Raw genomic sequence first — 21,753 nt, forward strand, 5'->3', positions numbered from 1 at the left:
AATGAGGTCATGGATATCTAACATGTACCAATAAAATTTTTTAAAAGCCTGAAAGTTGAAAAAAAAAAAAAAAAAAAAGCTCTATTTCACGAACTTGGGAAGGGGAATTTTTTTCTCCAGTTTTTTTTTCATCCCTTTTCCTGACCCTTCCCTCCATCTCTTGTCCCCTTTCACATTTGAAAAAGACCTCTCTACTTTTTTTTATTTTGAAGGTAATAAAATACAACAAAACAAGACAACAAAGCCAACCAAGACAATGCAGTGAAACTCGTACAGAACTTCAAGGCAGGATCCTGGGATAACAGTCATAGGTACCTTAGTATATCTTGTTATCTTCACAATAGCTGTCCATTCAATCAGGTGTAGCAAAATCAAACCAAATACAGAACATTATAAAGCCTATCGAAATAGTATATTGAATAGAGCAAGACAATTGATGAGAACAAAGCAAAACAGTGAAAACAATATTTGCCTTCAAAGAGAAGACAGAAGGAAATCCCCCATATTTGCTATATTGCATACTGTCATCCTCCCAAGAGATGCTCAGACCTCTGGCCCCAGGTCAGCATAATCAACCCAGCATACAAGCATTTAGTACATTGTTATTTAGCCTTAGTTGCTATCAGTGCTGGCTGTCCTGTCCTCGACACCATCCAGTTGCTAAACAGGTGGGGGAAGGGGAAGTTGGAGAGGTGGGATGTTTGATTCTCAACCCACGCCTCATGGGAGACACTGAACCGTTCTCTTCCTGGGGTGCCTGTTGCCGGCGCCGCTGCTTACCCGGTGGGGCTTGTTGCTGTCTTGTTAGCCCACCTAAGGTCCCTTTTATCTCTTTTAATTTGCACTTTACTTGTATTTTTGAGCTCCTCATATAAGCTTGTGTGTCTGACCCCAAAGACTTTGCAGGTTCTAAATCACTACACCAGCCTCGGTGCTTGAATATTCCAGGCATTCATTAAGTATGTGTTGAAAAGCTGGAAAGGTGCATAAGAACTACACTCTGTCGTTAGGAAATTCATGGCCTTAGAGAAGGAAGCATGCAAATAATGTATTATGGGATAAGAAGTAAAATTACAGAAATTGACCGATGACAGCTCAGAGGAGGGAGCAGTTAGCTCTATCCAAGAAGTCAAGAAAGGTTTCACATAGGAGATGCAAAACCCAGAGTTAAAAACAAATCTTAAGTCAGGTGTGCTGGCACATATCTGTAATACCAGAACTCTGGAAGGCTGAGGCAGAAAGATCATAAGTTTAAACCCAGCCTGGATAACTTTGCGATGTAGCAAATCCCTGTCTCAAAATTAAAAAGGAGAGTTGGGGTGTTGCTCAGCAAAGATCCTAGATTTACTCCCCAGTACTGTATGTATGCATTTACCAGATAGAGAGGGGGCGTTCTCCTAAGCAGAAGAAATCATGTTTGCAGAGTGAAAGAGGGAAGCAGTGAAAAGACAGCCCCAGAGAAATCCGAGTGCTTCTGTACTGCTGCCAGATGAAAGTTGAAGGTAGGGTGCTGAGAGAGTTCGAAAGGGTCAGCTTATAAAGGTCACATCAAGGAGTCTGGACTTGACATTCCAGAAATACTTGGGAAATCACCAAAAACTTTCACCTGGCAATGCATAGCTGTGTTTATGCTTTAGATCACTTACAGCAGAGTGATGGGATAGGGCAAAGCTGGAGATCACCTGAGTTGCATTAGTCCAAATGAAAACTTGAGGCTTTGCATTGTGACAGCAAGAGGTAGAGTTAACTCATGAAAGATCTGCCCCCCAGCCCAGTGGTGTGTGCCGAGAATACCAGTTACTTGGAGGGTAGAAGGAGGAGGATCAGTTGCACCTAAAAGTTGAAGAAAAAGACAATTTTAGGATAAACTAATAGAACTTTATAGTTGGATGTGAAGTCTGGTGGCATCTGGATGTGTATCAGTGTTTTGAGCACTACAAAAAATACCAGTGAAAGACAAGTCCTGGATAACAAGCCAGAAGATGTGTTAAAATGAGTAAGTAGCTTTAGGATCCAGCCATTTTCTACCCATTTAATTTTGGACTGCTAGTCCAAGACTCCAAGTCTTATTTTACCAATCCATGAAATGGGATTAATAATGCCTACCCCACAGCAATACAAGTTATTCTATAAAGTTGCACATGACATGCTTTGCCATAAACTTAATATTTAGGCTGGGCATGTGGAACATGCTGCACTTGGGAATCTGAGGCAGGAGGATGCCTGGGAGTTCAAGGCAAGCCGGGCCTACATAATGAGTTCAAGTCTTTCCTGAGCTGCACAGCAAGATCCTGTCTCAAAAAAAAAAAAAAAAAAAAAAAAAAAAACCTGAGAAGTAAAAGATCTTTGTTCCTGAAGCCTGAATACTTAGAGTAGGAGACCACAATACCTACAGTTTCCCTGAATCTTGGGACTAATATTGGAGCCTGTGAACCAGTAAGAAATTCTTTTCATTAATCTCGCAGGAATGGGCACAGAATTTTCCAGTAGTATATTCCTGGTTGCTTTGGCAGACAGTGGCCCTCTCTCTCCTGCTGAATCCAGAGCTGCATTTTCACATTCCTTTCAAGTGGTACAATGGCAAGTAGTGATTCCCAAGCCAATAGAATAACTGTCTCTTCTGCCAACTCTATTTTTTTCCCCTTTCGTCTTTTTTTCCTTGACAACAGAAAGCCTCTTTTTTCTCTCCAGCAAAGAAGTGACATTACCCTGTCAATGTTAAATTCTGGCAGAAATGGAGCCACTAAAATAGAAAGAGAAAAAATATTGTAGCAACAGCCAGGAATAAGAAGTTGCACAGAATTAACCGGGTTGTTTATATTTTGTGAATACAGAATACTCTGTATTATGAGCAGTGATTGTCTCTGTAGTTAAGGCTTACTTCTAAAATAATTCTGTTTTTGAGGTGTTTGGCAGATCTATTGTATTGATGCCCCTGTTTTTTTAAATCTCCCCCATGTAGTTCCTTCATCAAAGAGGCAGAATCCAGTAATCCACCTCTTACCTTCAGACTTGGCCATGTGACTAGCTTTGGCCTGAGGTTGTTAGTGGTCATTCACAAGTGTTTGTGTGTCCACTGGTTCTTTTGGACCCCTGACATCTCCCTGAAAATGCATAAAGCCAGCCTTCTAAAGAGAGGACAACGGAGCCATCCGAGCCAAGGCCATCTGGGATACGCTACTCTCATCAGCCCAACCACAGACACATGAGCAGATCCACCCAGCTGACCTGTAGCTCGTCAATAAAAATACTGTTAGAGGGTACAGAGGTCTTCTGGTTGTTTGTTACACAGTAGAAACTAATTGATACAGTGCATTTGCATAAAATATTGGTGTTTCGTGGAGACCCATGACTTCTCTAACTGAAGTGGTGAACAAATTCCCATACTTCAAGCTCCATTCATTCAAATAACAGCTTGGAGAGTCAGTCTGAAATCTCCATTCTAGGCAAGCTGCCCTTTAATATTTCCCTAAACACAGCCTATGCATCCTGGCCTCTTTTTTGTGCTGTTAATTTCTTCTTACTGGAATGTCTTCTCTTCCCTGCTTCTTTAAATCATGTCTGATCTCCAAGGATCTACCTAAAATCAGCCTTCTCCAAATGACCCTGGGTGACTGGCCCCTGCCTTTCCAGCCTGTTAGGCCTTAGCGGATTTCCTGTCTGAACCATGAGTTGGCTACTGACACGTGCTATCTTATATACCCAGTTTCTTATTAACAGTCATTTACTAAACTAAAAAATCCAAGTTCCTGGAGGGCAGAGTTTTTTTGGTTTTTTTTTTGTACTGGGAATTAAACTCAGGATCTTGTGCCTGCCAGGCAGGCACTGTGCCAGTGAGTTATGTCCCTTGCCCAGAGCTCTTAAGGTTTCTTTTATCCTCACTTCTTGTATAGAACTTTGAAAAAGAAAATGCAGGGTCTTTCACTACAGACTTTAATATCCATAGGTTAACTGGCATTAAGGGCTAATTGATAGGCATTATTACTAATGAGAAAGAAAGAGAGAGGGATGACTGGTGAATGGACTCTCAGACAGATGAAGGAAAGAGAAATGCTTGAATGAAGTTCCAGGCTTCTGACATGAGTGTGTGGAATGCTGCCCTTTTCTATTACAATTTTCACTAGAAAAATAAATTTTACCCTTAAATATTGGCTTTACCCTGAGGTTTTCCTCACTTTCCTGTTCTCCCCAAATGAAATAGGCTGCCTCCCTCCTCCAAATGTCAGCATATCTCTTTGTCCGCCTCCTAGGGGGCCTCAGCCTATTTCCTGTATGACAAGCAGCGGCTTTTCCTTCCCGCTCACATCCACCTGCACTCCTTGAGCTCAGAGGCTGTGCTTTTACTGTGCCTGGATCCGTAGCACTTGGTAGCTTATCACATAGATGATAAGTATTTATATCTCTTCTCCGTTTTCCTGGTTTTGGGTTTGCAAGGTTGCCCTGTCTGAGCTCAAACTTTGGATCCTGCGACCTCAGCCTTTCAGAGTTCTGGGATTACAGATGTTTGTACACATCTGGGATTACCATCATGCCCAGATGCCTCTTCTGTATTTTAGATGCCCCAATTCAGGCACTCATCATTGCTCATACAGAAAATGGCGAAATCTTGTCATTGGTCTTCTTGCTTCTAACATTTTCACCTTTTTAACCAGTTAGCAAGGCACAAGTATCAGCTTCAAGTTTAAAATAAATTCCATAGAAACAAACAAGCAAGCCCTGGTAACATCTTCCCTCTTCCTCAGGATAAATTCAGGCTCCTCAACCCGGCATGCAAAATCCATTACGATCTGTCCCAGCAAACCTACAGACCCTTCTTTCATGCCAGACTTAACTTTCATCTCCAATAGGAGCGAACAGCCTGCACCGCTTACCCACAGACTTTCTCCCCAGCCATCCCTTACCCGTTTTGTTCCCTTGTTGTTTCCTGTGGCCTGGTCCCATCCACCCTGATAGTCTCTCCTGTCTACCACTTTCCTTCAGCCCAATTAGGTGCCCTACTGCATTATGATTATCTGATTTATGAGGGAGTCTTCTGAGAATAAAGGCAAGGTTGTATACATCGCTGTACATTCAAATTTTACCATAACTCTTAGAACATGGACTAAACTGTTGCAAGCTAGCTGGCTGGAGCAGTGATCTGCCTGTAACTGTGATCTAAAACAACCAGTTTACTGACTGACCTAAATCTAGACTTAGAGGCTAAAGCTGATGTTCTCCCAAGTTCCTGTCATGTGTGATCTTGCATTCAACAGCTAGAGCAGGATTAAATTGGCTGGAGTTCAGTGCCACTAGTTATATATGCCATCTTTGGTGTCCATACTGATACCGGGCAAAGACTCACTTAAATGACCCATGGTGGCGGTGTGGTAGCTAATATTCATTGAGATTACTTGTACTGGATATTTTTCTGTTTCAGATTAATTTATATGTTCAGCTTTCATAGCAATCTTGTAGGGTACATACAATAAATATCCCCATTTTAGAGAGGAGTTTAGAAAAGGTTAATTGGCTTTTCTAAGATCCCACAACTACTTAGAACAGAATCTGCGTGCAAACCAGACAGGCTGATTCTACAGTCTGTGATGTTCACACCTCAGTGACCCCAAGTTCATATTTTCCAGGGACCTTTCTCTTATTTCCTCTTTCAAGATGAAAAAGAAAGGGCCAAAGAGAGAACATTTCTCATTGCTTTTTTATTTCTTCAGTTTACTTAAATTCCCCTATTACTGCCAAATGATACATACTTAGTTAGGATGAGTCCCATCTTATTTTCATCTGTATATGTTTACTTAACCACAAAGGTATTTTTTTACAACTTAGCAGAGAACAACATAAATTAGTTTTGCTTTTTTGCAAGTCATCTGTGTTTCTCAGTGTGTTGAAAACCACACTATAGCTTCCTCTTTACCATTGTAGTGAGAGCATATTTGTCACTGTACTTCTGAGCAGCTTTGGTGACGCTTCTGGGAAAGGTCTATATTGGTCCAAATGGCACACATCGTATATGTGGCATCTTTCTCCCTCCTTCTGAGTAAGTTTCACCATTCTCTGTGTTTCTATCATCACAGGAACTGGTCAACAAGAGGCTGTTGAGTGATGGAGCAGGACAATTTGGTCTTTACAGAATCAACTATGCCACATACTTCTGTGGTTGCCAATAATTTCTGATTTACTGGTGACAGTTCTTTGCTTTCTTGCATAACCCTGAATTCCAGGGAAGGGTGGTGCTTGGTGCTTTACATTTGTCTGCACTGACAAATATTTCACTTTTGCCTGGTTCTGATTCTATCTCTTCTTAAGCCACCTGTCTGGGGAGCATGTGAGTTGCTGTTTCCCAGACTGAGAAGAGACCTTAAGGTTTGCCTGATGTTAAGGTTTGACTAGACACACATGCATTGGAGTGGAAGCTGGGTAGAAGAAAAAGTTAAGAGACTAAGCTAAAAGACGTGTCTGTACTTTGCTTATGATTAATGTGGGAATTACCTACTGAGAGCCTAAGACAGGAGCAGGATGATTATTTATTTGACTTACCAGGCTGAGAGACATTTATACATGTTAGAACAAGCTTATGGAGGTGCAATTTGGAGGTAGAGGGAAGAATCATAGGAATCAGGCAAGGAAGAAGATAGTTTTAGACTGGACAGAGTAGGTACCAGGTTCTTTTTTGTGCTATAGCTTTCTTTAGCATCCAGAAATGCGTTGGGCACCCTATCTGAAATTTTTGTTTTGTTTTGGTGGTTCTGGGGATGAACACCAGGTTCTCAGGCTGTGCATACTTATGAAAGCACTCTACCACATCTGCAGACCTCAGAAGCATTTTTAAATGCAAAAAATAAGATGCATAGGATTGTAAAGGACATTAGTCACACTAAAATAGTTATCAAAAATTTTAATAAATTCTGAAATAGTGATTTATTTGACTATGTATTATATAAAAGATATGGTAAACGATCTACTAAACACTAAACATCAGTGAAGTGATGAATATAAATAATATTTTAATATGGCTGCATGGATGGCAATATGATGTGAAAATATGTGATTCACTGTCCACATTCCCAACTGAAGAAAATACTAAATTTCTGAGATTAATGAAAATAAACTATACAGATTTTTGTTCACTGTAGTTTATGAGTCTTTTAATTTTATTTGTGGACCCAGATTAAGAAAGTTTGCTTTCAAGAGGTGGGTAGAGTTAATGCAGGCTGGGATTTTGGAGGAATTGAGTGAAGCTGTAATCAGGGTATCCAGGTCTATGGCTGAAAAATTTAAAAATATAACAGTACAAGGGGTTGCTGAGTAAACACTGGCTAAATTGACTTAGCTGCTTTATCTCAAGGGACATGTTGGTGAGGATCAGGTTTGGGCCTGATAGGGAGAGGGGTATGTGGCAGGGAGTTCACTAGGATCCCTTGCTGGGTCATCCAAGGCCTGTCAGTCTGGCATGGCAGGTGCTGATGGGCAGGTGTCCTGTGGGATCCTCTGGGGTCAGACGGGTTCCTGTTTAGTTGTCTGTGATTCTCAAGTGTATGTGCTTTGTGTATTTCAGTTGTACATTTGCTTTATGCTTAGGAGGAAACTGGGTTTATATTGTACAATAATTCGGATAATTGCAAATTCTCTCTCTGGTTTTTGTTGTGTTGGCTCATTGTTGTTTGCTTGTGTATTATTTTGGTAAGCAAGCCAGAGGCCTGGAGGAAGGGAAGCAGCAACCAAGATTCAATTCCTGACACCTCTTAAACAACTATTTAAGTCTTTTTCTAACTTCTGATTCCTTTCAAGCACTAATTTTGTATGGAACCCAGTTTTTATGTGAAGAATATATAAATCAGGAAGTAACTTGAAAAAGTTTTGGAAACCTGCTATTTGTCATTACAAATGTAGGAGAAAGGAAGGAAATTAATTAAATGATAATAAATTGGTCTGTTACAGATAGCTGTGTATTGCTGTGGCCTCATGAGTCGAAACTAAACTTTTAAACGTCAAAGTCAAGTCCTTCATGAACCAAAATTCCAACAAGTCCTATCCTTTCTTTTAATCATCACGCAGCCTTTCCCTCTTCCAGTTTACTCCCTGTTTTCTGAACAAATCTTTTGATTCCTACGCATAGTCTTGTCACTAAGTCTCCTTCACCTAAAAGCCCTATCTCCCCATTTGTTGATCTTTGCAATTTTCCTGAGTTCACGGGAAGAGCCCATCTCTCCCCTAAACCTCGTCTATGTCCTTAATCTCAAACGGTGTAATTTATGCTTTTATCAAATCACTCAAAGCATTTTATGTCTTTCTCCTAGAGAGATGACTATCTTTGACTAGATTATAAAATCTAGGAGGGCCTATTCCAGACTCCTCTTATCTTAGGCTCTGCGACATCTGAAATACAATTAAGTGGTTGAATAAATATTTGCGTTGGCAAGTAAACAGTAGAGAGTGAAGTGCTAATTTTCGCAGTGAAATGTTTTCAAATGTACTCATCTCACTGAAAAGTGACAGAAAATGTTGGAGAAATGTTACCTAGCCACCAAAATTAACATTTATGGAAACATGCTCTGATATAAACAGGTTAGTGATACCTCAAAAATCATATTTTTAAAAAGTTATGGTGAAATATATAGAAAAAAGCTAACAAGACACAAATGTGCAGCTTATCAAATAAAAAACTAAAACCTGCAATCACCACTCAGGTCAAGAAACAGAGATTGCCAGGACCTTAGAAGTGTGCACGCATTCTGATCAGAGTCAGATATGAGCACCCCCTCAGATTACAGTGCCTCCCCCACAGTCACTCTCCTGATGCTCAGACCACAGCTTCCAAGCTTTTTAATTCATTGCTAAAGAATACAGTGTGATTTTGCCTGTGTTTAAACTTTACAAACAATGGAATTATTTTTGCACATCAACAGAAGGGTCACAGTGTCTTGAGCCAGGCATGGTGGCTCATGCCTGTAATCCCAGCACTCTGAAGGTTCAGGCAGGAAGATCACTATTAGTTTGGGGCTGGCCTGGACTAAAAAGTGACTTCAAAGCTAGCCTGAAATACATAGCAAGATCTTCTTTCAAAAAACCTAAATAAATAAATAAAAAAGAGTCTTGCATAATTGAGTGAATGTAATCGTCCATGTTATTACAAATGGTTGTCATGCATTAATTTTCAATTCTGTATAATACTCTGTTTTATGACTCTGCCATTCTCCAGTGTCTTTTGTGCTGCTGATGGGCATAGAGGTTGCCTCTTGTTTGGGGCTACGGTGAACAGTGAGGCAATCAATGCAGCCAAGGGTGCAGTGCACACATTTCTTTAAGGCAGTGTTGCTGAAAATGTTTTAAACTGCTTCTGTAGCATGACTTTTTGGTAATAGTTTATATTTTCCTGAGGTGATTTAACTCATATTTCTGGATGGTTAATACAAAAGGTTAAGATGTAGATATAATAACTAGGATGTGTTAATAAATCAGTGTATTTAATTTATCACTAGAAATGTGTATGGCTAGTTGATTGACTGGGTACTGGTTAGTTAGTTTACCAGTGTGAAACTGAGCACGTACACATGCAGGTTGTGGCTGGCTGCGTCAGGTGAGTACTTACTGTTCCTGTCCCTCCCTTTTGTTTTCTCTAAGCCCCCTTACATTCTTTAGAATTGCTTTTATTTCATCTAGAATGTCCATTTGTGGTCTTTTCAGGGTCTCTGTACTGTTATTTTTTTCTTTCCTTGACTTCTTTTCTTATGTAGCCTCCTTTTCTGGTTGTCCTTGTGAAGGGACACAGTTTAGCATATACTCTGTTTCTTGTGACTTCTATTCTTTCTAGAAACTCTATTCTGTTAACTCCAAAACAGCAGCTATCACTCCCTTTTAGGCTTCTGATGTCTTTCAGTCTTCTCTTCCCTTGTTCACTGCATCCTGGCTGCTAGAAAGAGACCTAGTCTACCCTTGCAGTGTCTCTGTCATCCGTTTTGTTTTTTCAGAGACAAAAAAATGAACTTGCCCATAATTAATCATACTAAACATAAACTTTATGATTTCTGAAAAATGCTGGATTAAATTTTTTTCTAAAGAAATGTTACTATTATTTTTTCTTTAAAAAAATTAATAATTAAGATTTGTTTCAATAGAACACATTCCATAATGATCCCACCTGAAAGCTTTTGTTTAAAAAAAGAGAAGAACTAAAATAAATTTTGATCCCAAAACTTGCTGGATTTTATGGTCATCCAGTATGAAGCTTTTCAGTAAAGCTATAGTGACTCTCTAGAAATTAAAACGAAACAAAACAAAACTCTCCACATTATAGAAAGGAAGTGCCACTGCCACTTCAGATGCTAATTTTGGCTAATCTTGCATCAGATCTGGCTGAGAGCTGTAGATATTTCTAACCAACCAGCCAGAAAAATTAGGGCACTGTGGGCAGAGTGACAGACTTTGCTTCCCCAGCAGCCACTCTCCAAGAATAGCGCTGGAAACTGAGATTTGAGAACGTGCTGAATTTTCCCACAAAATAGTATAAAAAATAAATTATCACACATTATATTTGCTTTAAAACTAATGCATGTTTTATGGATGTAGCTATGTTTTATGGATGTAGCCACCATGTTTTATGGATGTAGCTATGTTACATAGATGAAGCTGAAGTTTTTTTTTTTTAAGAGGCTAGCGATTACCATGGAAGTTAAAGTTATAAAAGAACAATTAACTCATAAATCCCCTCCACTGCTGCTTAACCATAAAGAAAGTGGTGAACATTTGAGTTGATTATTTCTAATAACCTGCGGTCTCATTTACCAGAATTGTAATATAGGGAACTACATAATGTGGTACGCTGGGAACCAGAGCACTAATCTATTTTTATTCCCCTCTCTTTCTCCTGTTTGCAAGCTAAGCTCAGCACAGGCCAGAGAGAAGTAACAGTTCAAAAAGGACCGTTGTATAGAGCTGAAGGTTATGCTGTCAGCATTGGCTGCAATGTAACTGGCCACCAGGGACCTTCTGAGCAGCACTTCCAGTGGTCTATTTACCTGCCCACAGCCCCAACCAGGGAGATACAGATCGTTAGCACCAAGGATGCTGCCTTCTCTTACGCAGTATATGCACAGCGGGTGCAAAGCAGAGACATCTACATAGAGAGGGTACAGGGAAATGCAGTCTTTTTGCACATCTCAAAGCTCCAGAAGAAGGATGCTGGCGAGTACGAGTGTCACACGCTGAACACGGATGAAAAATACTACGGAAGTTACAGTGCGAAGACTAATCTAACTGGTAAGATGCTTGTCCCCTTCTGCTGCCCGACTTCTGAGTAGCCAGTCTTCACCCTCACAAGGCCTTTGCTAGAGCTAGATTTTGCACTATTTTGTTTGATTTGGGAAAGGAGTCCACCTAACTAACCCTTTGGATAGTTTGGAAATTTGTTCCAAGTAGGTATTTCACATTCTCTAAAACCTTCAGTTTTCCCAATCGAGCTATATTTAAATAGCATGAGGCCTTCCCAAAGCCTCATCTACAGATCTTCATAGGTTGGTAAGAGCACAGCTTTAGACCGATCTTGAAGTGTTCTCATAATCGTGGAGTCCTGCTATCTTCTTGGAGGCAGAACAGTACCTTGGTGAGAAAACTGGTATCAGGTAACAAGTTATTAACCTGGAAATTATTATTTTCAAAGTACCATTCTCTAGCACTTTTTCTTATAAGAAGATCATATTCCTTGCAACTGTCATTTTGTCCCTTGGCCTAAATATCTGCCACTCCCTTTCTAGCTTAGTGAGTTCCTAGATATCTTTCAGGAGTCAGTTTTGTATGACCTCTTCTGTGGAACCCGTCTCATCTTCCTTCCTCTTGACGCTCTGTTGAGCACATTGTTATTAACACTCACCCAGATATGTGGTAACTGACTGTTAGAATATACCTCGCCCATCGTTCTGAGATTCTTGAGAGAGAATGTTTATCTCAGCTTCTAGCGCAGTGGCGAGTACAGCAGAGTAGATGCTTGCAGAGAGCCCTCCCTGGACCTTGTCTCAGTCAGGTAGGTTTATATTTATAATCCTATGGATACATTATTGGAATTCTAGCAAGTTAATTACAAACGACCACTTCCAGTGCAACCCAGTGAGGATAAAAACACTAAGACATATTTGTAGTTATGGGGAGCCCAGGGGTTCTAAGTCCAGCCAGGATGAAGGTTCATTGGAACAAGGGCTTCGACCCAGGGCCCATCCTTGGATTTTATTAATTCGTGAAAAAGGGAGTGGCTTGAAGATGAGTGACTGTGAGATGGCAGGAAATATGTGAGTGTTGTGAGCTTGGGTTAGATAGGAGACCTGAAAGCATCTCTGCAATACATAGAGAGAAGGACATGCAGAAAGACCAATCTGCATAACACAACTATGCTAGCATCTAATGTTTTGGGGCTAGTGCTTCAGTTCTGATATGTAAACTTTTCTGCCCATGGGAAGTCATACCATCTTATCACATGGTTCCATCCCAGCTGATATCCCTGGAGTGGTGGCTCTTCATCCTGCCCATTCACCCATGTTTTTTGGGAGTCACAGCGCAGTGAAACAGCTATTGTTCCTAGCTACAAAGTTCACACATCCACACCACAGCTAGCCCTATTTACATTGCTTAAAGCCAATTGAAGAGGAAAAAATAGCTTAGCCAGCTCTGTACATATCAATACATGGATATAGGGCAAGCTGTAGCCAAAATAGAAATAATTGCTCTTTATTCAAGGCCAGTGGTCCAGGTGGTCCTATACAGATGTTCAATAGTAATCCGTGGTTCAAACTATGTGTTCACTTAACCTTGAGCTGAATTATTTCCTTTGAGGGAGAGGAAAGGCAGCATAGTAGGATGGTTACAAAAACTTTAGTAAAGATTATATTTTAGTTCTGGATGATAAATTATAACCAATTATTTGAGAACTTTTTTCATAAGAAGCAGAGCAAGACCCAAGAAAATGAAGTGATATGACTATGTTCATGTGGTCAGATGGGGACATATTTAGGGTCAGAATCCACGGAAATCTTTAGTAAAAGTCGAAAGATTTATATGCTCTGAAGAGAAACCAGAGTATGTCAGGTCAGAATCTAGGTCTGGGAGTTCCCAGTGCTTTCCCCTATAAATACTGTATGTCTGAATAGCTAAAATAACTGCAGCCTATGCTAATGGAGCAAAGTCAGAGACTATATATATCATCGAGCCACTTACTTTGCTGGGTTCCTTGGACTGTACACAATGCCAGTGGTTCCACTGCCAGTAGGGAAGCTTATGGTTGGTGAAAAACCAACTCAAAGGACGTGTTTTGCCGATGAGGGTTCAGAGCTCCATCTTCACTGAGTTGGGCAAGCGTGGGCTGGGCATATGATCATCATTCCTTTGTTTTCAGTTATTCCAGATACTCTCTCTGCCACCATGCCTTCCCACACTCTGAGTAAGGAGGAAGGTGAACCATTAGAACTTACCTGCGAAGTGTCCAAAGCCACAGCTCAACATACTCACCTCTCTGTCACCTGGTACCTGACACAGCAAGGAGGAAGCAGCCAGCCCACCAAGATTATTTCCCTCTCCAGAGATTTTACGTTGACCCCTGGGGCTTCATATGCAGAGAGGTTTGCAGCTGGTGATGTGCAACTCAGCAAGCTTGGGGTCACTACCTTCAAGCTCTCCATAGGCAGGCTCCAGCCCTCAGATCAAGGCCAGCTGTTCTGTGAGGCAGCTGAATGGATTCAGGATCCAGATGAAACCTGGATTTCCATCACAAAAAAGCAAACAGATCAAACAACGCTGAGAGTCCAGCCAGCAGGTAATTATCTTCTTGGGAAATCTGTGAATTCACTAGTAGTGAGTAGAAGGAATGTTTTAAATTTTTTTAAAAAGACTTTTGCCGACCCAAAAAAACTTAGCTAGAAATTTTGAATCACTTTCGTTTTATCATCTGGGAAGCATAACAAGAAGTACGTTCTATTTTGGCTTTGTTCATAGAAGCATTTATATGGGACAAGAACGCTAAATGATTAGGTGGATTATGCAAGCCAGACATGGAAATAGTTTTGTAATCATTTTTTTTCTAGGCACTTTGTGAGAACATTATCTACGTTATTTAATTTAGTCCTAATAACCTATGAGCCAACCAGTCAACTCCCTACTTCAGAAATGAGGACCCTAAATGCAGTGTGGTAAATGTGCCCCAAAGCTCACCCAGCAGAGAAGAGGTGGGGCTGGCAGTCAAAGGCAGGCCTGTCTCTCTCCAAAGCCCACTTGGCACAGATGCGAGGCCTCAGAGTAGCTCCAGTCTGCAAGAGGAAGATTATAAGTTTGAGTCTATCCTGGGCAACTTAACAAGATCCTGTCCTGAAATTTTAAAAGAGTTGGAGGGGGTGTTGGACTGTGTCAGTGAGAAAGCCCTGGGATCTTCTCCTTGTCCATACTAGGATTTCCTCTACCTGATTTCTTTTTCCATCTTGGATAGTGATACTCTTCATGATCTACTAGCATTTTTGTCAAAGTAGGCAGACCTTGCTATGGTTTCTAGTTCTCTGCATAGTATTTGACCCAATAAGAGGGAGTTGCTAAAACCATATTCACTAATGAAACCACGATCTCGTGGTGGATCACTGAAGTTTTCTTTCTTTTTTTAAGACACATGTTATTCTACTCCATTAAAAATTGTCCTGTTAGCCTCAAGTACCCAAGTTCTACTCAGTGAGTCCTACAAAGCCACATTACACGTGCTTTTGACTTAGAAAAATTCCCCTGGATATTAGTAGATGAAAAAAGAGAATAAGAAGTAAGGACCAAGGTTGTTTTTCTGGTAGCCCTTGTACTTAGCGTACATGAGGCCCTGAGTTCAATCCCCAGCACGAAGAGAGGGAGGGAAGAAGAGAAGGTGAAAGACACAGAGAGAGAGAGATCATAATTTACAGCAATTTAATATTTTGTTTTCATTTACAAATCATATCTAACTATATAATTTGCACATCTGTGAATACTTTCTGTGCAGTCTGGGGACTGATCTCAAAGCTTTCTCACTGAGACATTTCTAGACCCCTTCCCCTTTTAAAAAGTTTGAGTCAGGGTCTCATTAAGTTGTCCAAACTGGACCCAAACTTGTAATCCTCCTGCCTTATCTTCTGAGAGTAGATTTTAAGCATGCACTACCATGGCCTGTTTTTACGGATTTTTTTATTCTAGTGCTTTGGTGGGGAGGGCACTATAGAACTGAATGTCACGTGAAACGCAATCTTCATAGTAAGCTTATTAAGGTCTCAACTGTCTGGTACTGAAAACATAGATGCAGTGCTCTTTCTAAATACCTGCTTTGCTTTTTCTACATAGTGAGAGATTTTCAAGTCAGCATTACTGCTGAGAGCACGTTTGCTGAAGGGAAGCCCTTGGAGCTGGTTTGCTTGGTGGTGGGCAGTGGCCAGGACCCACAACTTCAGGTTGTTTGGTTGCTCAATGGGATTGAAACAGCCCACATTGATGCTGGTGGAGTCCTGGATCTGAAGAAAGATTACAAAGACAGAGCAAACCAAGGACAGCTCCAGGTTTCAAAGTTAAGCCCCAAGGCTTTCTCCCTCAAGATCTTCTCTGCAGGCCCAGAAGACGAAGGCACTTACACTTGCACAGTGACCGAGGTGGTAAAAACTGCAATGGGCTCCTGGCAGGTGCTGCAGAGAAAGCAGTCACCAGTCAGCCAAGTGCATCTGAAGGAGCCATCAGGTAAGTGAAGTCGGGACAAGGTATGGATCAGCCCTCTCTTCAGCAGTACAGAGGCTTCCTTGGCACAGCAGAAGTCTTCCCGCGGAGTTGGACCACCTGCTGGGGCGACAGTGGGGTAAAGGAAGACACATAGGCTGGCTGGGCATTTTTGGAGTCCTATTCCTGAGCCATTAAATAGGCTGTGACCATATACACACCTCTAAATCTCAGCTTCTTCATTCATAAAGCAACAGCACACAATTAGATGATCCTTAAGCCTCTTCTTGCTGTCTTAAGTTCTTTGATTCTGTTAATTTTTAACAGTGTAAGTTTGTATACATTAACTTTTTCATCTAGGCAGAGAAGAGCCATATTAATGAAGCCCTTTGGTTGTGTGTGAGGGGGAGGAGAAGAAGGAGGTAGGAGAGGGAGAAAAAGAGGGAGGGAGATAAGAGGAAGAGAGGGAGAAAGGGAGGAGAGGAAGAGGAAGAAAAGAGGAGAGGTACAGAGTAAAGAGCTACACTTTCCACTTCCTGTGGAACCAACAGCCACGTTAGCCAAACCTGAAACTCGTCATCCAGTTACCTTCTGTTACTGCGCTGTTCCGTTAGCCTGCCGTGAAATGACAGCCACAATTCTAGCCCAGAATGAGCAGCAGGGTTGTGAGTGAAGCTGGCCACTCCATGCCCTGCACTTGGCTGAGCTGTGCTGAGATGCCTGCTGAGTGTGTGCATGAAACTAGGGATGTCACTGACGTGCTTGAGCTGTGGTCTGTCCTCTAAAGGGTCAGGTACTGGAAGCTTGGTCCCCGTGTGGTGTGGTGAAACTGAGGTAATCTAACCCTGGGCATGCATATGGGCCCCACCCATACACATGCATTAATACCGCAGGGAGAGCAGGTTGTCAGCCTCACACATTTGTTTCTGCAACTCGGAACAGCCTAATAGCTACTCACCTCTCCTTTGCTTTGGGAAGATTGGATGACTTTTAATATGTTTGAATAATCAGTGTCTTATGTGTGAAGTGAAAACAGATAAATCCCTGGCTAATATTAGGATTCTTCAGGCTGAATGTTAAATTCAAAGTCCAGAAAGAATAATTGCCCAAAAGCAAAATGAAAAAATGTTTAAATGTTAATTAAAAACTGAACTAAAATGAAGATATTCTTGTTGCACTGGCTCATTAGCGGCATCTCCAAAGACAGATGAACTTCCCTTTCATGTTCATTCCGTCTCGCTACTGGCTAGGAAGGAAGATGTGCATGGTTTGGCCTCGAGGGGCAGGCCAGGAAGTGTGATGGTGACAGTTTTTGCACTAAACATTTGATCTGACTCTCTAGGATTCAGGAAGAACAATGCAGATAGGTTTATGCATTTGCAGAGAGCTAAATTTCTGCTTTGTGTTTCTCAGGCTCCCTGAAATGTGTCTGCAATCTTAAACCCAGGATATGAGAATGTCTCCTTGTATCAAGGAGGCCTGAAGGTCTGCTTCTTGGTATGCAGCTCATCATGCTATCATCAGGGTTATCTTCTGAAGCTAAAAATAAGTCTTTGCATAGGGCGGAGTCCAGACTGGGCCCGATATGTAGAAGTAGGAGAGCTTATTAGCATATTCATTAAGTTTCCTGATTAACATTCTGTTTTGAAAGTCAAACTATTATTTGAATTACAAGCCAAGCTTTGTCATTCTATCCATATTTCAAACAGAAGGGAGTACCCTCTATCACTGTGATGTCAATTAACCACACCTAGTTATTCATTATTCCTTATCATGAGGCAGTAATAACTTCAATAAATTAAGGAAGCCTCATTTTTAAAAAATGATGTGAGTTGAAACAATAATGGTTAAAGTAGTAAAATTGTGAGCTTCTCTTCAAATTTCTAAACTTCATGTATAAGCCATTTTATCCTGAAAAAAACTTTAATGTATAATTATGTTTCTAACACACAAAATTCGCAAGCAGGTTTGCTAATCTTTATTTATTTTTTTTTTTTTTTTGGTTTGCTAATCTTTAAATCCTATTTATGGGTATTAGCCTTCGTTCAGCCTTTGTAACATGTGTACATGTATACATAAAACAGCCCAAGACTGAACTTCCTCAGCAAGGAAGAAAATCTGCAAGTTCATTTAGAGCCTCTTTAGATTTCTAATGTCAATTCTATTTTGTTTTTCTCTTTTGCTTTGAGCTGCCTCTACTTGTGCCCTTACCTCTCATTAAACACTAATGCTAATAACCGACCTTTTCAGAGTATTTTCCCCAGCCAGCCTCAGCTGTTCGCTCGCGTACACCCTTTGTTTGGTTCTCTAAACAATGCAATAGATGGGTGCTGTTATTATCCTATTTTACAGAAAAGAAAATAAGGCTCCAAGAGGTCAACTGGGTTGCCCAGGGTAATTTTGACTCCGGGGATCTTGGCCTTAAATTTAATGCTGCCTTTGTAAGATGCATAAGCTCCTGATATAGCTCTGCATAGCCCACAAAGCAAATAGAACAAGACCCCACATGGTTAGCATTTTTTGAATGAATGTCTGCATTTCTACAAATCTCAGATTTCCCATCTAGAACTAGCTTAATGTTTGTAGTTTTAAATAGTAGTTTAGCAATTAAAAACACTCTCCCAAATAAAATGTACCAATAAACTTAATTGATAAAAAAGAGTGCTCTCCCTTTACCAATAACACACAGATAATAGTAGACAGATATATATATATATATATATATATTCCTCAAAATAATTCTTTTTATTGTGGTATTGTGAGTAGAACTCTAACGTCATTCTTCCCCATTCAAAACACATGTTAAACTAATTAGGAATGAATAGGGGAAGAGAAGTAAGAAGAAGAAGATAGCATTGAACTCTGAAGGCCTGAATTCTAAAAGGATAAACTTTAAATGAGCACAGCTTCATCACTTTCAGGTTTGTATACCACCCTAGTTAATCTAACAAAATACTACCGAATATTTTCCCAACTAGAATTCCTCAAGACAAGCTACCTTAACAAACTAACAAGTAAGTGCAAGTGGTACACTGTTACATGTAAGTAAGCTCTCCTGACACACTTTCTGCTCCCTTCTTCTCTCTATTTCAGTGTCTAGCAGATCTTTATTCTGAGGATGATGCAGGGAGAAACAACCTTATATGGTTTGTCACAAACTGGTCAGATCTTCACTGATAAGATTTCATTGTAATTTAGAAAAATTTTCATTTATTTGAATCACTTTTTTCTTCTAAAACCTGTAATCCATAGCAAGAAGCGTGGTTGTGTCCACCAAGCAGCAAGATGTGTGGGAAGGAGAGCCACTCACCCTTCTCTGCAAGACAGGTGGACCAGAGCGTCCTCTGTCCGTGAGCTGGTGGCACATCTCTCAGAACCATGCCACGCCCATGCTCGTAGCTGGCATGAAGCAGGATGGCACTCTGCAGCTGGGCAACTCCCCTGGGGGCCCAAGAAGTCATGACAACACAAGGCTGGACAAAGTGGACTGGGCAACCTTCCGGCTGGAGATGGCCTTCACCACAGTCGCAGAGAGTGGTGTATACCAGTGCAGAGTATCAGAGAGAACCCAGAAGCAGGCTGGAGATCAGTATTGGGCTCACAGTATTTCAGTCACTGTAAAATCTCTAAGTAAGTACCAATAAAATCCTTTTTTGAACTTGAAATTCATTTGCTGTGCAATTTGGGTGCCATCCTGAGTCCCTCAGTAATGATACGTGTATCCGAGGGCACAGAATACAATCTCTGGTACTGGGGCTGTCAGTTCTCCTTGAAACTTTTATTCCTCTCCTTTTATTCCTCTTTACAAACCCTATCTTGAGAATGCAACATGTTAATTGGCATTCAAAGTTAAAAACAAAGTCCTATCAATTGGAGTGGTCTTTTTTCTTGCTTTTTTTCTTTTTTTCTTTTTTTGATACTGAGGATTGAACTATCACACTAAACTACATCCCTAGTTCTTTATTTTATTATTTTATTTTGAGACAGGACCTCCTAATTCACAAAGTTGTCCAGGCTGGGCTTGAACTTATAACCCTCCTGCCTCGATCTGCGGGGCACTGGAATTACAAAACTATAACACCGTACCTGTGATCAGAGTAGACCCAGATAACTGTAGCTGAGCCTTGTATGTTTCGTCTTTCGACAGCTGTGGTGGAAGGAAGGAGGCAGAACCACAGGCCAAATGTGCTGCTCGGCAGTATCTCTCTAAGCAGCAGCTTGGAGAAACGCTATTTGTTGTGGCTGCTGAGAACAGTCATAGCAGTAGGTCAACTTTGGAAAACTAAGGTCAAATTCAGAACAGACTACACTGAATCAATGTCTACCAAAAAATATATTATAGTCTAAATGTATGAATTCATATTCCAACATGAAGAGTGGCACTAGGAAAATTTGGAAGTACGATGCTTTGATTTGGTAAACGTATCAGAAAATGTGTTTTACTTTTCTATCTGCAGAATCAAGTTTACAAGTTTCTCTGATGAGCCGTCAGCCAAAAGTAAAATTACTGGACACTTTCAGCCTGTCCTGCATAGTGGGGACCACCTACTCTGGCCTTGCGCTGCCACTCACCGTGACGTGGAAGTTCCAGCCAGCCGGGTCTCAAGTCTTTCATCAGATAATTCGAATTGCCCATAATGGCACCATTGAATGGGGGGATTTTCTCTCTCAGTTCACCAAGAAGACGAAGGTTTCACAGACTTCATATCATTCTCAACTCTCAATCCATGATTCCACCATGGAAGAGACAGGAATGTATCAGTGTAAAGTGGAAATTTATGACAGAAATTCCCTCCACACAAACAGTCCAGCCAGGGTTTCTGCCACCTCTTACCCACTGCAAATATCTGTCACTTTACCAGGTAAGCACCTCTTGAAATTAATCCTGGCTTTTAGAAAATCATTTTAATTTTGGGTATGGAAACAAAGTCCCCACTCCCCATGTTTGTACTGTATAAATAAAGTGCCAACCTACATTAAGTTAGCATGTCCATGCTGGATATTTAGCTTAGTAGCATAAGTGCCTGTCTGGCAAGCATGAAATCGTGAGTTCAGTACCCAGTACCAAAAAAAAAAAAAGTTAGCATGTCCAGGATAGCCATATTGGTTGTTAAAACACTTGAAATACTCTTACACTGGCTAATAACCATACTCAGTGTCCTTTTCTCATCTGTCTATAAATTCCCATCTACGAAAGGGTCTGGAATGGCACAGTAGGGGCCCCAAAGGCTGTACTCCAGGTGGAGAGCGTCTTTTAGGTAGGTCACTACCCATGTGTTGGAAGTCAATTAATGTTGGGAATGTCCTCCCTACAGGTAGGAATAATGTAGATTCTATTAGGATATACTTGTCTGCTTATTTGTAATGTGCTAATACGTAAGAGTCAGAGAGTTTATGACTGTAGTCGAATACAATCCGCCTTGTCAATTGGTAACAGAGCATGGAAGTTAGGAGTGAGACACAGCGCACGCAACGTTCTGCTGTGTTGCGCATCTTCTCTCTCTTCACTTGCATTCTCTTAAGACAGAAAATTTGAGGAACAGTGAAGTCATCTAGGTCTGAAGAGCACTGGAGGCAGCATGACAAAACCATTGTTATTGCTTCTTTAAATTACTGATGTGCCACTTAAATGTGATAACATGTAACGTATAATGGGCCAGCAGTGTCTGATACAGCAAGCTTTTGCTGTCATATTCTCTTTCCTGATGAGCAATATTTTTGGTAGTATTTGGGATATTTGAAATTGTTGCCATGCACCTTTCTTCTTGACATTTCTTTTTTTTCCCTTGGCCCCATAACAAGATTTTCTTGCTGTCTTTCCTAACTGATGGATCCTTGTTCTCTTTTATACAATTCTCTTCTTCTGCTGATTCATTCTTTAAAGACAACTGTTCCTTTGGATGCACCTCGGTTTTCTCTCTTCTCATTATATAATCTCCTAAGGTAGATTCATCCCTACCTTTTATGTTGACAACTCCCAAGTTCATTTTCCTAAAAAATCTTCTCTTCTGATCTCCAGAATCACACCAGTCACTTCTCAGACATGTCTGTACTCATTGTGTCATAAAC

General features: G+C 40.8%; 1 protein-coding gene and 1 non-coding gene across 4 annotated transcripts in view; one reads left to right on the forward strand and one right to left on the reverse strand.

Annotated features, from left to right (window-relative positions):
• Nucleotides 1–21,753, forward strand: part of Cd101 (CD101 molecule) — a 47,401-nt gene continuing 25,648 nt past the window's right edge. Inside the window, exons 1-6 of one of the 3 annotated variants that reach the window (XM_063256147.1) lie at nucleotides 1–1,996; nucleotides 10,870–11,250; nucleotides 13,373–13,789; nucleotides 15,322–15,708; nucleotides 18,937–19,314; nucleotides 20,142–20,546. In XM_063256147.1, coding sequence (XP_063112217.1) covers nucleotides 1,993–1,996; nucleotides 10,870–11,250; nucleotides 13,373–13,789; nucleotides 15,322–15,708; nucleotides 18,937–19,314; nucleotides 20,142–20,546 — 1,972 coding nt within the window. In that variant the 5' untranslated portion in view covers nucleotides 1–1,992. Of the gene's footprint in view, nucleotides 1,997–2,030; nucleotides 6,032–10,869; nucleotides 11,251–13,372; nucleotides 13,790–15,321; nucleotides 15,709–18,936; nucleotides 19,315–20,141; nucleotides 20,547–21,753 lie in introns of those variants that run through there. The other 2 variants (XM_063256151.1, XM_003479029.5) reach the window with 2 other exon arrangements.
• Nucleotides 12,951–13,060, reverse strand: LOC111754378 (U5 spliceosomal RNA). The gene has a single exon (XR_002789070.1). It is a non-coding gene; the product is annotated as a U5 spliceosomal RNA (small nuclear RNA).

This window comes from Cavia porcellus, unplaced genomic scaffold, assembly GCF_034190915.1.
Source record: "Cavia porcellus strain 051 isolate PalLab524CR breed Dunkin Hartley unplaced genomic scaffold, mCavPor4.1 scaffold_1, whole genome shotgun sequence".
Taxonomy (NCBI): domain Eukaryota; kingdom Metazoa; phylum Chordata; class Mammalia; order Rodentia; family Caviidae; genus Cavia; species Cavia porcellus.